General features: G+C 49.7%; 1 protein-coding gene across 3 annotated transcripts in view; it reads right to left on the reverse strand.

Annotated features, from left to right (window-relative positions):
- Positions 1–20,288, reverse strand: part of DGKG (diacylglycerol kinase gamma) — a 153,102-nt gene that overhangs the window by 93,588 nt on the left and 39,226 nt on the right. For all 3 annotated transcript variants that reach the window (XR_006283793.1, XM_037909618.2, XM_043522536.1), the window contains 3 exons: positions 19,696–19,758; positions 17,627–17,884; positions 16,345–16,515 (listed from right to left, as the gene is read on the reverse strand). Coding sequence is in view for 2 of the 3 variants with exons in the window: in XM_037909618.2 (XP_037765546.1) it covers positions 16,345–16,515; positions 17,627–17,884; positions 19,696–19,758 (492 nt within the window). In the remaining variant the exon portion in view is untranslated. The remainder of the gene's footprint in view (positions 1–16,344; positions 16,516–17,626; positions 17,885–19,695; positions 19,759–20,288) is intronic.

A 20,288-nucleotide genomic window follows, 5' to 3' on the forward strand; every position in this document is an offset into this window, starting at 1 on the left:
AAAGACAGTCACTAGCTCCCAGTATCCCCTGCTGTGCACTCTGGCTCCCCACGGGGCCTGTCTGCTAGGGACACATTCTCAGAATTTCCCCTTGGTGTTTGTGCCACTGTCGGCAGTCATGCTGGGAGCCCTGGTGTAGACAAGTTGCCAGCGGCCCCAGTGTAGTTGGCACTGGGTCATTTCAACCTGCTCTGGGTGAGGTTCTGTGAGATGGTGTTAAAAATGTGGCCCTGCTAACCAGGGTGACCAGATAGCAAGAGTGAAAAATCGGGACAGAGGGTGAGAGGTAATAGGAGCCTATATGAGAAAAAGCCCCAAATATCAGGACTGTCCCTATAAAATCGGGACATCTGGTCATTGTACTGCTGACCTAGGGCTCCCGACGAGGCTGACTCAGTATCAGCCAGTGCTGGACGTTTTGAGCCCAAGGCCAGGTTTTAAAGCTATTTAGGTGTGGCTGCACTCAGCATTGCAATGCCTGTCTCATTTGCCAAAAGGATTTAGGCATAGAGGAGCCAAAATGCCACTGACAGTCAATGGGGCTGAGGCTCCTACGGGCATGTCTACTCAGCAACTGGACACCCAATGGGGGGTCATGTCACCTCCCCCCCCCCCCCGATTTGCTCCTTGGCTTGTACTGAGCATGCTCACACGGACTGAGCATGCTCAGTAACACTGCTGAAGCTGGCTGCCCTCACTCTATCCCCCACTGTGGGCAGGCGCGGGTCATCTCTGGCTGTGTAGACTTCCAGACTCGGGCTGGGGCCTGGGCCCAAGGCAGTGGCGTAGCTGGGGGGGAGCGGGGCAGCAGCCGCTCCCCCTCCGAGCAGAAGTGGCGCCTTTTTAATTACTTGGCGCCTTTTAAATGTTTACTCACCCGGCGGCGCTCCGGGTTTTCGGCGGCGGGTCGTGGGGAGCGGAGTTTTAAAAAGCACCACCCGCTGGTACTCACCCGGCGGCGCTCCGGAAGACCGGAGCGAGTGAAGGACCCGACGCCGAAGTGCTGCTGAAGACCCAGAGCGCCGCCGGGTGAATACCAGGGGGTGGCGCCTTTTTTTATCTCCGCTCCCCCTGTTTTCTCCACCTGGCTGCGCCACTGGCCCTAGGACCCTGCAGGTTGGGAGAGTCCCAGAGCCTGGGCTCCAGCCCAAGCCTTTCAATCTACACAGCAATGAAACAGCCCCGCAGCCCAACCCCACGAGCCCCAGTTGGCTGGCATGGGCCAGCCGCAGGGTTTTCTTTGCTGTGTAGACACACCCTAATTGCCTAAACTCCTTTTGAAAATGAGACTTAGGCTCCTAAATCCACTAGGCATTGAGTACTAAGCACAGCCCTGCCTAAATCCCTTTAAAAATCTGTGCCCGACTCCCTAACGTTGAGAGAGGCCAGTGTTCAGCAGAGCTGCAGTGCTCTGAGTCACCCCTGAGTCATGCCAGAGGACACTGTGAACTGGGTGAAATAAGGTTTCAGAGTAGCAGCCATGTTGATCTGTATTCGCAAAAGTAAAGGAGTACTTGTGGCACCTTAGAAACTAACAAATTTATTTGAGCATAAGCTTTCGTGAGCTACAGCTCACTTCATCGGATGCAACTGTAGCTCACGAAAGCTTATGCTCAAATAAATTTGTTAGTCTCTATGGTGCCACAAGTACTCCTTTTCTTGGGTGAAATAGGCACTTCTTTCCACCTGATAAGGGTGAGGCTGTTTATTATATGGGCAGTGGAAGGCTGAGGATGGCCTTCATTGGTCATTTCCTTGCTTGCAAGGGCTGGGGTTTGGGAAGAGATGTGAGAGGCTGTCACGTAACCACCTCCACTGAATGTTTAGAGAAAACGTTTGGGGCTTGGAATTCCATACCAAGCTCCAGGCCCGCTGGCGTACAGGAGGGAAGCACAAGGGAGCAAGAAGACACGATTCCTACTCTCTGCTCTACCACACGCTCCCTGGGCGACCTTTGACGAGTCGCCAAAGGCTAGGTTTCATTGGAACCTGGTGGGAGGTCCCATTCAGTGGGAGTCAGGGTGGGTACCACAATCTGGCCCATGTCCTTGGGTTCCCCATAAGCATGTCCGTCCCCACCGGCAGGGGAGTTGTGAAGCTGAAGGGGTAGGTTGAGCACTCCAAGATCCGTGGGCGAGGTCCCAGAGATGAGCAAACCGCTGCTGTAAAATATCAACTCTGACACAGGAAAATCTTACCAATCCAATGTATTTCTTCCCATCCTCTCCATACTGGGTGTTGATGTGCTGCCCGTCTCTGCTGTGCAAGGTGAAAAGCCAACTCATATAGTATGTCCTGTTTTATTAACAATGAGCGAGGGCACCTACAGCCTTTTCCATTATTTTAAATCAAAATGGATAAAATCAATAAATACCAGGAGTGAGACGTAGCAGGAGTGTACGTCTGCATATTTGAGCAGTCGAGCTTTCCCCATGTTTTTTCCCCAAGAAAAATCCTGAATGTAATTTTTTCATTTGGCTTTTTTTCTGAGGGAATGTTTTTAAAAAAAATGCAATTGTTGTTTCAGTTCACTTTGATCAGAAATTTCCATTTCCATTTGGTTTTACAATCAAAACATTGTCCACATTTTGGAATTTAGTGCTTTCCTTTTTCTCCCTCTTTTTTTACCCTGGAGACGACAGAATAAATGTTGCTAGCGGGTTATTTATTCCCTCTTTCCTTTGTGACTTTTCAAAACGTCTCTAGCTTTGGAAAAGTGACAGAGAGGCCCAAGGAAAAATGACACTTTCTAGCATTGCCTGGCGTTCGTTATGTGGATCGTATTTACGGTAGGTTGACTTTTTTTGTCAAAGCAGTTTCCCATCAGAAAACACCATTTCGACTAACCGGAATAATTTCCATGAGTTCATACAGAAAACAACTGGATTAAAACCATTTCAAAAATGTCAAAACTTCCCACGCTGACATTTTTGGTATAAAAAGTTTTGATTTTTCACTTCAAAATGACTTTTTGTTTTGAAATGTATTTTATATTTAAAAAGTAAACAAATTACAAATGGTTAAACTTGAAAGGAATGTTTCAAATTTCTCAAAACAAAAGGGTGCTGTTGACCAGAACTTTGTTTCATGACAAATGTGAAATTTTGTCTTTTTGTCCAATTATTTTTCAAAAGCTCAAGATTTTCGATGGGATGGAAAACTCATTTTCCAGCCAGCTCTAGACATACTTTTCCACATAGCAGACAGAACGTCATGTACATCTCTGAGGGAGAGAGCTGGATAAATACACCCTCTAGTCTAGGAGAAACTACCCTGTGTTACAAGCTGGGAGCCCGGGAGTTTTAATCCTAGCTCTTCCTCTGTCTGCTGTGAACATTTTTAGCACCTCACAGCCTTACTAACCAGAGCCTCATCGCAATAGAGCCAGGTTACACTAACAACTAGCTAACTGGCTTTAAAATCTGGAGAACCTGTAATTTGAAAATGGCCCTTCTTTAAACTGGAGATGGATTTTCCTAAGGCTATTTTTAACATTTACTCATTAAAAAAATTAAATGGCTCCTTTGCAAAACCAGAAGACGTGACCCGTGCTAGTCACCGGCCAGTGTTTGTGCTCAAGTCTGTTCAAAGCAACTGGCCATTTAAAACGAAAGCCGGTTGTCGTTCACTGCGGAAGAGTAAACCACGTGGAAGTCACAGAGATATTCTGGGGCTTATGCACGGCTGGGCGAAGGGCAGACCTGAAGAGAATGGGAAGGACGGGTGCAAAAGGGAGAGAAGCCAGCGTTACGGGTGAAGATACAAGGGCTGCTGGGAAGAGAGAAGCAGCATGTGGAGATTCCCTGCATGGGTGGAGGGGATGCGATGGGAAACACAGCGACTATGAGCATGCAGCCTGGCAGCACTGCTGCGTTTCATGCAGCAGAGTGGATGACCTTACCCCAGCTCCTCTGGGCGGGAGAGAACACACACAGGCGCTGCCCGGGCTCCCCACACGGCCTCCCTCAGCATCACATGCCCAGGAATAGTGGGGGATGGAGCAGCCAAGGGCTTGTTCCCATTAGCATTCAGCACAACCCAGTTAACATGTGTGAGAAAGCACAGCCTGACCCCTTTCAGGAGCTTGAGCCTTTCCCTCTACTATAGGCAGCAGCAGCTTTGGGCGTCGCTGGTTAGCAGCACTTGGATTGACGGCACAGGCCAGGGGAGAGGCCACCGTATATGGAATTAAAGATGAATGTTGTTTAACAAAGAGCTCCCAGAGGTTTGGCTTTCCCACGGCTGTGACTGATATTGTGGCAGTGCCCAGGGACCAGAGCGGCATTGGGTGAGTCATTGGACAGACGAGGAAACCCAGAACCCTCCTTGGCCCAGAGAGCTCCCAGCTGACGCTTTCCAGACAATCAGCTGAAAAATGCAGCTTCAGGTGGCCCAAAAGCATTCATGATTTTGACACAAATTTGCAGAATAGTTTCAGTCAATTTTTTCCCCAGGCTCGATTCACAAGAGGACAGGGGGGTTGTGTACCGTGGGAGTGCTGAAAGCTGTTGAACCAAACTGTAAACCCTGCAAACGATGGAAACCACTTCAAACCAGGGGTGCGGCCGCACGCCTAGTTCTAGCACCAATGCAAGGGGACTTGGGCACCATTCACAAAACAGCCAGAGGAGGAGGAAGCCCCCTTGCCTCCCCTGTAATCTTTAGTTCTGTGGTTAGGCCACTCACCCAGGATGTGGCAGGGCCAGGTGCCAATCCCCCCAGCCCAGGCAGTGCCCTACCCACGCTGATCCCCTCTCTGGCCCAACGACTACTCAAGTGTTTTATACAAAGGGGAATAGCTTCAGCAGAAGTGTCTGAGAGAGACCACTGCGATCACTGCCCTGCCCCAATCCTTCCTCTCATTCAGCACCTGGCAATGTGCCAGGCAGGGGCGTAGACATGGGTGGGTCTGGGTAGGGCATGGCCCACCCACTTACCATCCAGGCCCACCTAAATCTGAGCAGGACTGTAGTGTTGCCATAGCAGTCTGGAGGCGTCACTCGGGCACCTGAAATCCAGGACGGAGCTAGGCGTCCGCCCTTCAGAAAGCTACGCTCTGGCAGCTCTGCCTTGCCATTTTCTGAGCCGTCCCATGCATGTGCCCAGCTAGGCAGGGGCAGCCCTGTGTCTGGCAGGGGGCACCTGGGCTAGGGAGTGGGCACGGTGTCAGAGGATAAGCTGAGCTAGCACTGTCTGTCATTGCCCACCCACCCAAAAGTCAGGGCCCACTCAAATTTCCATTCCTAGCTTTGCCACTGGTGCCTGGTGTACCATGACTCAAAGGTGAACATTTAATGCACTTTGGCTGTTGGGCCCAATGGGTTTGAGGACCCGAGAGCTGCCGTGCAGAGTGTAAGTTCCAAAAAAATTCAAAAATTTGAAACTGGCATCATTTCAAGTCAGTTTGGTATCAAACTGTGTCTGCCCAGACTGCCACAATGCCTTATGGGAATTGTAGTTCAGGTGCCTCTTGCCCCCATTCTCCCTTATGGGCTGGACTCCCTGGTTGGAGTAAATCTCCCATGATGCACCTGTAGGCATGGGACTTTCATCATGGACCATGCAGCTCAGTCAGATGAGAGATTACAGTGCATCATGGGAGATGTAGTCTGTTAGAGAGCTTATTCCTTCACTCTCCCACTTCCCTGGTCCTTCTCGCATGAACAGAGAGCAACAATACCCAAAGTCCGAAGGTGCAAACAATTCGATGTTTATTGGGGTGAACTTCCAGCAAGCTTAAATACAAGTTCCTTTTTCCTTATTTTCGAATCCCAACTTACTTCCTGTTTGCCCCTAATTAGTGAAGGAATAAGCTCTCTAACATCTTGGTGCAGTGACTCGGATACATCGCATTGGATAGGTGAGTGGCAGCCTGTAAGTCCCCCTCCCCAACAGTCCGCGCAGCTGCTTGGAGGGGGTATGGCGAACTCTCGTGATGGTAGTTGCGGGTTCTGGCAAGCTGGGGTAACGGATTTTTTGAACAAATGGATAAGGAAGAATCAGGGCCCATACCAGGTGCAGGGGTTCACCTGGGATGAGATTGAGAAGGAGATGGGAGAGGTTTTGGGAGACCCCAAGGGAAAGGAGTGTAGGAAAAAGGGAATGGTATTACAAGGTTTGTGTGCTGGGATGGCATACTGCGTAAAAAGGGAAGCTGATCTCCTCCAACACATTAAGGATTTGGAGGGGATTGTGGATCAGCAATGGATTTTAACAGAAAAATCTGTGTTAGCAGTAGAGGTAGCGGATTTGAAGGCACGGGATGCTGCACGGACAGAGGAGTCTTGTGAGGCAATCCGGAGAGAGAGGGACGAACTGCTGGGGAGAGTAGGAGACTTAGAGGAGGAATTGTATCATTGTAAACATGGGGGCAATGGACTTGGGGACCCCAAACCATCCGCCCCACTAATGGAACTGAAGGAGACACCTCCACAACCCTACCCTGAAAAAACACTGTACCCACCACTGCCGGTGGATGTTGTAAGCCGGCGATCCACAGTTACAGCCCCTGCGAGAGAGGCTACCCGGGAGGAACTGCAGGAGGCAGGAATAGTGGCCCCGGTTGCGGGGTAGGGGGACCAGGCCCCACAAGTAGTAGAACAGGCAGAAATCCGCCCCTTGTCCCTGAAGGACCGGGAGGCAGTACTGGGTCGTTTGGGAAAGGTACTCCGGAATGACTGGGATCAGTTTGTGCTGTGGCTAGTGGAGGTGGACAGGGAGATGGAGGGTCTAACTCGTGAGGACCAGGTGATCTTATGGCGTAGTCTTTTGGGACGAGGTACCTTGGGAATCGATGTGGCAGGAGTGGCACACCCATTTCTAATCCCCGGACAGGTGGCAAAACACTTGTTTGGGGTGTACTCTCGTACTGCGGGGATGAATAAGATGAAGCGAATCCCTGGGGAAACAGGGCGGGATACACTTAATCGCATACAGGCATGGGCACGGTGCTGGGTGAATCCCCTGGATGGTCCATGGGTGTTGCCACAGGCAGGGGCACCGGGACCTGGTGGGGGTGTGGAGCAGGGTAGGGGTGTGGAATTGCTGGAGAAATGGTTGGAGCTGAGCAATCCGCAGTTCGTGGGGCATTTAAGGTTGCAGCACCCTGAACTTGCTCCCAATCAGCTACCCCAGTTTCTGGAACAGGCAGATGTGTGGAGGCAGATGCATCAGGGGGAAGAGCCAGTCCATGCTATTACTGCGGGGGATCAATACAAGGTAGAAAGGAGTGGGTCAGCCTGGAGAGGAGGAGGTAGAGGGAGAGTTCGTGGCTTTGGGAGGGTAGTCAGGGACGAGCGGGCAGCTATAGAGCAACAGATCCAGAGACTGCAGGCTAAACTGACTACCCATGATCTTACCAGATCAGGGGGAAAGTGGTCCCGGAGGCCAAGGGACTGGGACTGCCTGAAATGCCAGACACACAATTTTGCATGGAGACAGGAATGTGTTCGGTGCCAGGACCCCCGGTCCCCCCATGAACCAGTGGGAGGGACAGAGGTGGGTGCTGCAACTTAGGGGTGCCCTGGGAGGCGTCCTGTCCATGTTCTCAGTTTAGGACGGGATGCATCTGGTCGCCCCACACTCCAGGGGGCAATCGAAGGGAGTCCCATGAGGGATTTTTTGATAGACACTGGAGCAGCCATCAGTTTAACCACATCGGGGCAGGGGAGACCCTCAGAAGGGACTGTGACAATTGTAGGGGCAACAGGAGGGGAGACACAGTTAACCCTGAGGCGGGGACAAATCAAAGGAATCTGGGGGGAAGGGGAGATTATGTGGGGTTGTAATGATATGCTTAATCTGTTGGGGGCAGGAGATTTACACAAACTGGGACTTGTACTGGATTTAGCCAATTGGGTGTGTTTACTGGGGCAAATGCAGGACGGTCAGGGCTATACCATTCCCATGGGGATAGCCACTATGACCATTAAAGCGGCACATGCCCTCCCACCACCCCCGGCTGGGTGGGAACACATCCCTGTGTGGGCGAAGGATAACCTGGATTGTGGTAGGGGCAGCATGGAGATACTGATGGAAGGAGGGGACCCTCCCCCACAGAAACAGTACCCTATTCCTCGGGAGGCATTGGCAGAGGTGGGGGCAACTATTGGGGAATTGGAACAGAGGGGACTGATTCGGGCATTTGCATCCCCTTGTAATGCTGCTGTGTGGCCCGTGAGGAAGCCAAATGGTACCTGGCACCTCACTGTGGATTACAGGGCACTAAATGCTCTGGCCAATTCGCCAGCCTCAGTGGTGGCAGCGTACCCTGAAATGTTGGCCCGTATTGGACCCCAATTCCGAATTTTCACTGTTTTGGACATAGCTAATGGGTTTTGGTCTCTGCCACTAGCTACCTCATGTCAGTATAAAACTGCATTCACATGGGAGGGCAGACAATTCTGCTGGACAGTCCTACCCCAGGGATATAGGGACTCCCCTGCGATTTTTCACAGATACATGAAACAGGCTCTGGAGGGGGTGGATTCAGCAAGGTGCATACAATATGTAGACGACCTGTTGCTAATGTCAGGGACAGAGGAAGAAGACAGGGAACTAACTGAGCAGGTCCTGCAAGCTTTGGCAAGAGCAGGATTGAAGGTCAATGGGAAAAAGGCTCAGATGGGACAGACAAGAGTGACCTACTTAGGAGTGGAAGTGTCTCAGATGGGAAGGGAAATCGATAAGGGACGGGTGCAACTGATTCAGTCCCTGCCACTGCCTACGGATGTTAAAAGCTTGCAAAGTTTTCTGGGTCTAACTGGATTTTGCAGGGATTTTGTGGCCAATTATGCAGAAATAGCCCAGCCTCTATTTGATCTAACCCGAGCCTCAACTTGGGAATGGTCAGAAGAGTGTACTGAGGCAGTGAGAGTGCTAAAGGAAAACCTGGCCAGTGCTCCAGTGCTGGCCTCCCCGGATGGGGAGAAATTCTTTTATCTGTACCCTTTGGTATCAGACACTACCATTGGTTGTGCATTAACACAGGAGTATGGAGCAAAGGACCGACCTGTGGCCTTTGCCTCTCGACTTTTGAGTGCTGTGGAATTGAAGTACGGATGGTGTGAAAAGGTGCTGTTGTGCACCTACTGGGGGGTAGGGAAATTTAAATACCTTACGGGAATGCAGAAAGTAATAGTCCGATCTCATCATGACCCCCTGCGGCTGTTAAACATGCACACTATCTTACAGGGACAAGTGAGTGGGCAGCGTATTGCTAAATGGTTGCTGGCTCTACAGGCAGAAAACATTACAGCAGAGGTGTTAAAGGAACCCACAGTCTGGGTAGCTGGATTACATCTGGCTGGCACCCCACACCAATGTGAAGCCAGCCCAGGTAAAACCCAACATCAGGTGTTTCGGGCGGCTAACCCCAATCAGGTAAAAGAGGGGACACTGGTATGGTTTTTGGATGGAAGTTGTAGGTATCAAGGGGGACGGAAAACTGCAGGCTTAGCTGTTGTGGGAATCAGAGGCAATGAGACAGTCAGCACCATTGGTTTCTCACTAGAAGCAAAATCAGCTCAGGAGGCAGAACTGGCAGCCTTGCTAACAGCTTTAAATGAAGTGGATCCCAAATTGGAGCCAGAATGTTGGGTGGTGGTAGATTCAGATTATGTATTTCGTGGTGCCACATTAATGCTGAGATGGTGGGCAAATAATCATTTCAGGGCAACAGACGGCTCCACAATCAAGCATGCTACCTGGTGGAAGCGAGTGGAGGAGCTGAGTCACTGTTTTACACGGATCAATGTGGTAAAGGTAAAGGCACACAAGAAAACAGGACCCCTAAGCAAAGGAAACAATCTGGCTGACGTAGAGGCCAGGCGGGCTGCAACAGAGGAACCCCCATGGCCCTGGGAGCCAGAAGAGAGAGTGCCTGTAGCAGTGATAACAAGAAGCGGGGTGGATACAGATTGGGGAGGGCGAATTCGAGAGTTGCAGGAATCTGACCCAGGACTGGAAGGCATCATGAAACTTGGGGACAGGCATGTGCCAAAGGTGGAACTAATGGAAGGGATTTGGTGTGTCTTAACAATTGAGGGACCAGTAATGTTGTGCCCTCAGGGAAGTCGGACGGCTTTCTTAAGCTGGGTGCATGGAAGCTTGGCAGGGGGACACCCTGGGTTTGAGGAGGCACTGGGAACTTTAAAAAGGTTGTGCTGGTGGCCAGGAATGGCAGCTGATTTAAAATCACATCTGGAACGTTGTTTGGACTGTGCCAGGCACAGCCCACCTCACAAGGTACTAAGGGGAGAATTAATGAGACAAACCCCAAGGGGACCATGGGAAAGAATACAGATTGATTACACAGGACCCTTACCACCCGATCACAGGAAAAACCGATTCATGTTGGTGGTAGTGGATGCTTTCAGACGGTGGGTGGAAGCTTTCCCCACAAAGTATCAAACTGCCCGGGTAACTGCTGCAATACTGGTAAATGAGGTATTCACTCGCTGGGGGGTCCCAAAGGTGATTGACTCAGACCAAGGAGCTGCTTTTCGGTCAGATCTGTTAGGGGAGCTATCAGCCCTCACTGGAATCTCACAGTTGTTCCATATTGCTTATCACCCCCAGGCTGCGGGGCAGGTGGAACGCATGAACCGCACCATTAAAAGTGAGCTAAGAAAGGGAGTGGAAATCGGAGGAAAAAACTGGTCACAGTTACTGCCCTTTGTCTTAATGAGAATAAGGGCCCGAGAATCAAAGGGCACAGGATTTTCTCCATATGAAGCTCTCATGGGAAGGCCTATGGAACGGTGGGAAAATCTACTTACCCCAGTACCTGGGGAAGTCACTACACATGGCTTAACACAAGAATGGATTTTAACTTTAATCGAACATGTAAAACAAGTACAGCAGGCGGTGGCCTGGCGAGATGAGCAAGGAGCAGCAAGAGTCAAAGCATGGTATGACCTGCCTGGGGAGCGTAATCTACCCATGGTGGGAGATCTAGTGATGTACAAGATTCCAGGTCAACACCATCCATTCCCAGCTCCTAAATGGAAGGGCCCCTATCTTGTCCTTGACCAATTAGGGCCCAGTCTGCTATTACTGGGTACAGAGAATGGAGGACGGGAGTGGGTTCACTGCACGCAAATAAAAAGGTACAAACAGGGGATTGGGAAAGGGGACGTGTAAATTTTGTTATGTGTGTATTACAGGTTAATTCAAAAAGGAGAAAAGGATGAAAATTCCCTGGCCCTGGATGGAACAATTACTAGTGCTAATCACAATTGTCACATTTACAAATTCTATTCAGATCCCACGATGTGAAGTGTCAAAAGGAGGAAACACATGGACGGCTACACATGCAACCTGTGGTAATAAAGCTAATGAAGACTATGAGAATCTCCCCATAGAAAGATGTACCACTAATACTCCAACAGGAATTTGGCAGTGTCGGTATATGGTTTATGAATTAGATGGGGGAATCCCAACCAGGTGGAGAATATCAAATTTATCAGGAAATATCGCATGGTACTCCCTGGGTGCTGCCATGATTAACGATAGTGGAAAACACAGTTACCCAGCTATGTGGTTTGTTACAGAGGGTCCAAAGAATATAACCCTCTGGTCCCCTGGAGCAAATGAACCCTCTTGGGAAAATAGGGCCCCACATTTAGGGTGTGATGTTACCATATGTAACCACAATGGTACTTCCATGGAAGATAATCCCCGAGGGTGTGATTGTTATGTACATATTACATTAGGTGTAAAATCCCCTTTGGGACGCTGGGTGTACGATGAGTTAACCATTTTACAGAATGTAACCCTACAGGTGATATGGATGCCAAGTTGGAAGAATCCAAATTTAAAGTGGCCACAGCCTGAAGCCAAGAATATTCCCCGACGAGCAAATGTCTGGGAGCCATTGTGGGAGCAGGTGCAGCCAGCACTTTTTAACATGTCCTTTCACTCTATTACATGGGTGGTACGCCCCAAGGAATGGTGGGTGGACCAAATCCATCCTAACTGTAGTATGTACATAAAAGGATTGAAACAACAATTCAATGCATGGGTGAGGGGACACACCTGGAATCGTCGTCGGAAAAGGGGATTGTGGGCAGCTGGAAACACTATGCTGGGTACATGGAATCTGGGGGACGAGTGGGTAACCAAACAATTAGTAAGCCAAAATGTGAAATTTCAACAACAAATTAATGAATTAATGGCACAGCATCTATCAGCAGTTGCCACAGGGTGGAGGACAGCAGTAGAGGTAAACCTGCAGTTAACTCATTGGGCAGGGGACCTGGTGACATGGGTAGAGGATGGCTTCAGAAGACTAACATGGGGAGAAGTGTGCGTAGGTATTCAAAATGCTCAGTTAATAATGTTAATGGATATTATGAGAGATGCTTGGTCAGAACAATGGCCTTCAGTATTAAATCGGGAGGCTAGCCAATATCTATCCACAATTGCAAAAACATACCCATCTACCTGGAAAATAACATCCCCGACCTGTGGGGACAGTTCTTGTGTAATTGTTACTATGATACCATGGGAAGGAAATGCAAATAAGGTGGTTCCCTTGAACCCTATAGGAGTAAGTAGGGAAGGGGGAGCACGTTGGGAGCCACTAGGGAATAGGTGGGGGGGATGGAATGGGGTAAACTGGACTGTCATCACATTAAGCAGTTGTATATCCAGAGGAGGAATATGGATGTGCCCCTCTCCTATGACTATGGAGGAGCAGGATCAATGGCCTATTGCAAAGGGGGGGCATTTAGGGGTAATGTATATGGGGTACGGTGTATTCTGTTGGGAATGTATCCAATTCTGCAATATAACACTAGGAGGCAAAATCCTTCCAGTGTATGAAAAAATTATGAACTTCTATACACTGCCACCTGGACTATGGTGCACCAATGGATCAGTGGACTTAATCGTTGTAAACAATCGAACCAGCACCTACTACCCCATACCGTACCAAGTAGTTGAATTGGTTTGGACAATACCAAATTTCACTGTGGATATTCAATGGACACACAATATGGACAAAAGTACACAAAGATTACAAGAGCAACTTGCTGCAAGCGCCAACAGTTGGACACACTTACAACACACACTACAGGATGGCGCTGACAAAATTTTAACCTTATCAAAGGAGGAGAAGCAGTGTTTTTGGTGGTGGCCAGGATGTTGGACCATACTGCAGTGGTCAGGACTCTCGGTGTTGCTGTGGATTATCATAGCAGCTGGTGTATTGTTAATTATATGTGTGTTACATTGCATATGGAAACGATCAAGGGGGGCACAACCCCCTAGAGAACAGCCACTAATTATAACCTATAAGTAATGTAGTAAGCCCCCACAAGTGTACTAGACAACCCGGACCCAACCTTCTCGGGCCCACTGTACTGGGAAGTCTGGAACACTAATTGGAATAGGTGTAGTATGCCCATACGAGAGAAGGTGCAGGGCATGGTACTACACAAGGGGCAGTGGGACAGATGGAGCATCGACACCTTCCACCTTGATGCCTGGCCCTATCAGGAAATGTGTCGCCATATGTCCTATGCTTTTCCAGGGATACCTGGGCAGGAGGATCCCAAAAGAAAAAGAAAAAAAAAGGGGTGGAGTGTTAGGATATAGATATTCAGGCCTGTCTGTAAAGGCCTGTACTTTAAGAATTTAGGGGTATTCTTATCACTTGGCTAGTTCTAGAGGTATAAAAGAAAGAATCAAAATCACTGTCTGCTGGTGTAAGGGCCTTCTCTTACTGTGACAGTTTGAGGCCCTGTTCTTAGGCTAAGGCCTTTGGCTAAGCAGCAGAGGCAGCCATAAGCCAGGAAGCGAACAGTCACATCCTCACATTCCAAACTAGTCACATTGAAAGAAGGTGCTATTGGGCTGTTAGGAATACAATCCTGTCCTGAATACAATCCTGTCCTGATAATTCCTATCACCTCCAGAGAAAGGGAAGTGCCTAGAAAATGTAAAAGGAAACTTAGTTTGATAGCATCCTGTGTGGCAAGAACTCACTTATCAATAGCTGGGATGTGAAATCCTCACTTCTGTATTGTTTTGTCATTAGAGTTCCCACTTTGCTATTGTTTGTCTGTATAATCTCTGTCTGGTTCTGTGATTGTTTCTGTCTGCTGTATAATTAATTTTGCTGGGTGTAATCTAATTAAGGTGGTGGGATATAATTGGTTAGCTAATCATGTTACAATATGTTAGGATTGGTTAGTTAAATTTCAGTAGAATGATTGGTTAAGGTATAGCTAAGAATATTACTATATAAATTAGGGGCAAACAGGAAGTAAGTTGGGATTCGAAAATAAGGAAAAAGGAACTTGTATTTAAGCTTGCTGGAAGTTCACCCCAATAAACATCGAATTGTTTGCACCTTCGGACTTCGGGTATTGTTGCTCTCTGTTCATGCGAGAAGGACCAGGGAAGTGGGAGAGTGAAGGAATAAGCTCTCTAACATAGTCCAGTAAAGGAGCCCAGCCATGAACTACAACTCCTACAAAGCATTGAGCCACCATAGTCAATGCTGAACTAACCCAAAACATTTAATTTCAGGTAAGTTTAACAAACTGAAATAGTTTCAATTGGATTGAAACTGTATTTTCAATCACAAAATTATTCTGAAGGAAAAGTCCCAACCAGTTCCATTTAGCACTGCCATTGGTTAAGTCCCAGCTGCTAAAAAACAAACTGGGGAAACATGGATATGTCTAGCTAATCCAGCATTTCTTTCTTTCATTGCCAGGCAAAGCCCAAGATTTAAATGGAGACAGAAAACTAGAGCCCTGCGCAGATAAAAAATTTATATCCAAATCTGATCCGCAATCTGCAGACATGGTCCACAGACGTCTGCATCTGTGAATATGAAGCAGATATCTGCAGATTTGAACCGGCACTGTCCCTTGGAGAATGGTGCGCCTCTTATCTCTTTCTCCATTCGCTGCCTCTTCAGAATGGAGGTCCCAGGTCAGACTGTTTCCCCAGAAGAGAGGTGGCTTTGAGGGCTGAGTGCAGCGGGATGAAGAACAGGGGCATGGGTGGAGGAGTTTGCTGCTTTTTAAAATTTCATCAAAATTGGAAAAATTTCACCCACTCTGGTGGGGAGGTGAGGCATGGGAGCAGTGATGCTCTGGAGGATTAGAATACTGGTCTGAAAGAGCTGGGAAGCAAAGGGGGGCAGAAATCAAAGACACACCATTAATCAGGGACTGTCATAGGGCCTTGCTCTTCATATGCAAGTCAAACTCAAACTGCTTTTAAAAAACTAAAAACGAGAGAGTATTCTGGACTGAAGCACTTCCCTGAGATCAGCAAAGCCATTTGCTCTTTACTGTCATAATCTGGAGTTTTCCTTTCATGGAGTCACACATCTGAAACCACATCGACCGTCATCCTTGTCACTGGCCCACACACACCATGGCCTCTTGGGACAACACAGCAACTCAGATTCTCCAGCTGTAAACAACACAGACCCCCGCCACTTGAGGGAAACCAACGCCTTGTCTGCATGGACAGGTTTATCATCACAAATTAGGGTGTGAATTTAAACCCATTAAGTTATAACTGCCTATGTGGATATGCTCATACTGGTATAAGAGAGGCTTTAGTCTATCTTAGTTTAGCTTGTGTCTCTTGGGAAGGAGGCTTAAGCTAAACCAAATGAAGCCAAATTTCTATTAGAATAGGAGTGTCCACATGGTGGGTTATAACTATGCCAGTATAACTGGTAAAATTTTCCCATGTAGACAAGGCCTGATTCAGCCGTTAGCCTGTGACAGTAATGCAATCCTGACTCCATCCAGTAGAGGGCAGTGGTGTGCAACCACTCTAATAAGTCCATCACAAGACAGTGCTTCACTGGTCACAGGAGGAGTCTCTGTAAGCTAGCGAGCTCGCTTCTCTCACCAGCAGATGTTGGCCCAATCACAGATATGACCTTCCCCACCTTGTCTCTCTAACATCCTGGGACTGACATGGCTACAACTACACTGATTGCACCATTGACAGAAATAGACATACGAGTGACAGGAGAACTATGGCAAACACTGAAGTTTCCGCTGTTTTCTCTTTTAAATATTGCTATTGCTCCAGAAAAGCTCATCTCAGATGCATTTTGCCTTAGTCCAGGTTACAGCAAAGTCAGGTACTTTGCTAGGGTCACACGGAGTGGGTGGGCCAGCTGGGAACACAAGACTCTCCCGCCCTCACAGTCTTTTCTCCCCTCTCCCAGTGACCCATACAGAACAGCCTTTTTGAACCAGTCCTCCCAGCTCTCCCCACCCAGCCCCACCTTTAAACAAGTCTCCCGGAGCCATGTGTCTGGTACTTTGGGCTCACGTGTTCTCCGTGTCCACCAGCACTTACACTCCAGCTTGTCCTCAGCCCGGCCCCTTTCCAGCAGCGACAGGTAGCAGACGATGTCCTTCAGGTAGGCTACCTGAGACACGAGGGCTGGCAGGTGCGGATTGGCTGCTTTCAGGGAGTTGTGGGTCTTGCGCAGACTGAACGGTAACCTCTTCTCCAAGCTTCGTGAGCCTGTGGGAGGAGAGGAGAAAATGCAAGGCCACCCCAAAAATGCCAACTCCACCCTTCCCGGTCTTTCCCATGTGACCTGACCCCTCGCCAAGGCATTTTGTGCTCAGTTCCATGGATAGGACTGAGAAAATATGAACAGAATGTATAAAAACATCCCATCTTGTGGTATTTTTGTGCTTTCACGATGCCAGTTCATTTCACAGAAACTATCAGACAACTGTTGGCTGGCATGACTTTCAGCCACTAGAGGATCGATGACCCGTGGATGAAAGACCGACCTTCTGGCAGGCTTCACAGAGGCCAAGGGCTGGGCTGTATAGGACATGCTGGTCCCTGAACCACATGCTCTTCTCTGCACCACACTCCAGAGTTAATGGAGGAAATTAAAATAAAAGGGAGAGGCAGCTCATTGGCTTGCCAGGGCTGAGATCGGACACTCTCAACATGCAGCCCAGCAGGGCCTGGCCCTGCACAGATGGTTGGAGCTGGGGATATTTCCTGCCCTCCTCTTCCTTGTGGAACTCAGGACAGAGATGAGTCACTTTACCACCCCGTCGGCCTCTGGGACCACTGCTGCTATGTAATTAAGACATTGACGGATGGCGTCTCCGTGGGCTTGGAGACTTATGGCTCAAGTCACAAGCAAAGGTGCTAAGATGCACTGGCCCCCACTGCTATAGAACTGCTGCTCCTGCTGGGATCAGACAGACTGCGCATCATCCATAACTCGCTTGGCTCAGCATTCAGAGGATCAAATCCCCACCCAGAGAACATCCCCAGGAGGGATCTATTGCCTCACAGAACCCAGCTTCCAAACATCCATCGCTCCCCTGTGCAATGGTTTGATTCTGAGACACTCTCCCACAAATTAAGAGTCCCAGAGTCAATGTCCCCATTTCTCCCAGCAGCCGAGAGAACTGGTACAGACGCTGAGCTCTGCTGGAAGCACCGAGCTGGCTTTGTGGCCAGATTGGTCCCATTTATCTGCATTTCCTCTCTAGGCAGGAAGATGAGGGAAGAAAGCTCTGGCTTTTGTCAGCTTATCCCTATGAGAGGCCAGGCAAAGCCAAGGAGCCTGCAGGCTGAGCCAGAGGCCCGCAGCAAAGCTCACCTGGGGACTGAGGGCTGAGCACAGCCCCAGAGGAAATCTTCGAGGAACCTGATGAGTTGTGAGCAGAGGGGGTGCCAGCAGTGGATTTCTGAGAGGAGGACCTGGACCAGTTGGGAGAGGCGTTCCCAAGGGCACTGGTGTTGGCTAGAAGTGCAGGGGTCAGAGAAGCGGACTGCTGGTCTGCAAGGCTAGAGGGGGAGCTCCTGGAGTCAGGAGTGTGTCTTCCCAGGGCACTTAAGAGAGTTTTCCCATTGATCCCTGAAAGGCAAACACAGGAACGTGGAAAGTATGACATCAATGCCCCAAACCCACCCGACTGTCCCTAAAGATGGCTCCGGGCTGAACCAAAGGAGCCCAGAGTCCTGCTGGGGCTTGGACAGCGCCAGGTCTGGAGAACCCATCTGGTAAAGCCGCTCCTGGGGCAACACACCTAGGCTGTGTAGCACACACACTTGCCCTGCCCTCTGGAGTCATTAGCCAGTCCCCAGGCCAGTGTGAAATCACAAACAGGGCTGTGGTTCAACCCCTGGGATCTCCCGAGGGCAGCAGCACCTGGACTCTTCACTCCCTCCATTTGTGAGGGATCTGGAGCTCTGCCCCCTCCCCAGGGGTCATCCCACTTGACCGAGGGACAGACAGTTCTAGAGGTTCCATGGAATCTCCCTGGGTGATCTGAAAAACAACCCCTGGGAATCTCCCCTCCCCCTCACCTCCCGCTGCTCTGGCCTTCGCCCTGGGGCTCCCACTCATGTGGGCTGCCTCACATCCCTCAGTTTGCTGATCCCTTTCTGGCCACCAAGGGCAGGCTCCTCTCTCCAGGGCATGCTCCTGGCTCTCTGCGCTGCCCCTCTCACTCATACCCCTGACTCCAGGAGCCGGAGCAGAGCTGGGCGCAGAGCAGCTCTGAGCAGCTGCCCACCACATGCTTCCGGGATGCTGGCTGATCCACCAGCTTCCCAGCCTGGGTTTTCCAGGCTGGTCTCCTGAGGCGTCCCCGTTCCGCCTCTCTCTCCACTTACCTGAGGGTTCTTCGGAGAGGGAAAGGGGCGAGACCGATTGGGGCTCTGTGCTGCTGGGGGGCAGAGAATAGGCACTATGGGAGGGGGAGCTGTGCACAGAGAACATGAGGAGCAGCTAGGCTGGCGATGAAAGGCCACCATGGAAAAGTCCTACAGACTGTAACAGGAAAATCCAGGGGGCTAAATAACAGAGAATGCCATCCCCCACGCTATCCCATAGACCCCTATAACCACCACCAGGGAAATAATGCTCCCTTACACTCTAGAGGACACTTAAACCTACAGACAGATTCTCATGTCCCTAGGTAGCTGGAACCTAGACAGCTGGTTCTAGCTGGTTCGACACCTGGGAATCACTGCCTGGGGGATATTCAGCCTGGCCTTGCCAACTGGGCCCTGATTCCACACATAAGAGGGTCCACACTGCTGCTGCTTTCCCTGGCCTTTGAGCTGGGTTCTCTCTGATATGCTATTAATTGGCCAGAAGGAGTCACTGGGGTGATGAAATTCCATCTCCTTTCTAAACCAGCTTTTCACATTAGTCCCAGCACAGGTCAGAGGATTCCTTGGACCTCTGGGCCCCACCTGCAGGTGTTTCTTGGCGCTCCAGGCCCCCATCTCTATGGAGCTCCCTGCATATGAGATTTAACAATCCATTCCAGACCTGTTGCTGCCTAGTGGGCACTTGAAACAGATCAGCACCCCTTGTTGTGCTGACTGCAGTTGGGAAAGGACCTGGCCAGGTTAAAGAATAACACTCACCTTCTTCTTCTGCACTCAACTGACTTGAGTAATCCATTTCCCTGCACTACATACCAACACAGACATACAAAACCCTGGATGCAAACCCTTCCAGGCCAGCCACTGGCGCGGGGGGTGGGGGGTGGGGGTGGCCAGGTGTTGGTCCTTGGCGAACAAGGGAGACAAAGCTGGACCTTAGGCTGGGTGGAAGCTTGTTGGTTTGTATCTGTCAGTTGATTGCTTTCCCTCCCATTTTAGTTGGGCTGAGATTCCATATATCATGCCATGAGTCACAAACACAGTGGGTACCTGTGACGGGGGCACAGGCCACTTCAGTCTGGATGGAGATGCCCGCATCAATAGATTTTGGCTCTGAGCATGTAAGAGAAGCAAAAGAATAAATACACTGAATGTATCTGAATTCATTGGAGCTCTATGAGAAATAGTGCAGTAGTCCACACCCCCATCTTTTATCCAACCTCCCCTTCCTGGGAAAAAAGTCAAGGAAGCAAAGCATTTAGTGACAAATACTTCGACCATGGCCACCTCATCACGGATCTGTGTATTCCTTCAGAGCCACATGCGCACACTGGTGTTGGGTGGAGGATACTCTATTAATTACGGTAGATATTAACTTTACAGACATAAAATTAGGGTAATAATTTGGCACTGGGAGTCAGATGTTCCCACCTGAGGAGCTGTGATAGGACCATGCTGCATTCCCTCTGCCTGCCTATCTCCTCCGGAGCCCTAGGGTGCACTACCCACTTCTGGGAGCGAGGTACTTCCCCTTGTTAATATCACATTGCACTAGCCAATCCCGCTGGGCAGGTGTGGATACACGGCACATACTGGCACCCACAGCCACTACCCTGGGCTGCACAATGGCAAATGCTGCACCC

This window comes from Chelonia mydas, chromosome 9, assembly GCF_015237465.2.
Source record: "Chelonia mydas isolate rCheMyd1 chromosome 9, rCheMyd1.pri.v2, whole genome shotgun sequence".
NCBI classification, from domain to species: domain Eukaryota; kingdom Metazoa; phylum Chordata; order Testudines; family Cheloniidae; genus Chelonia; species Chelonia mydas.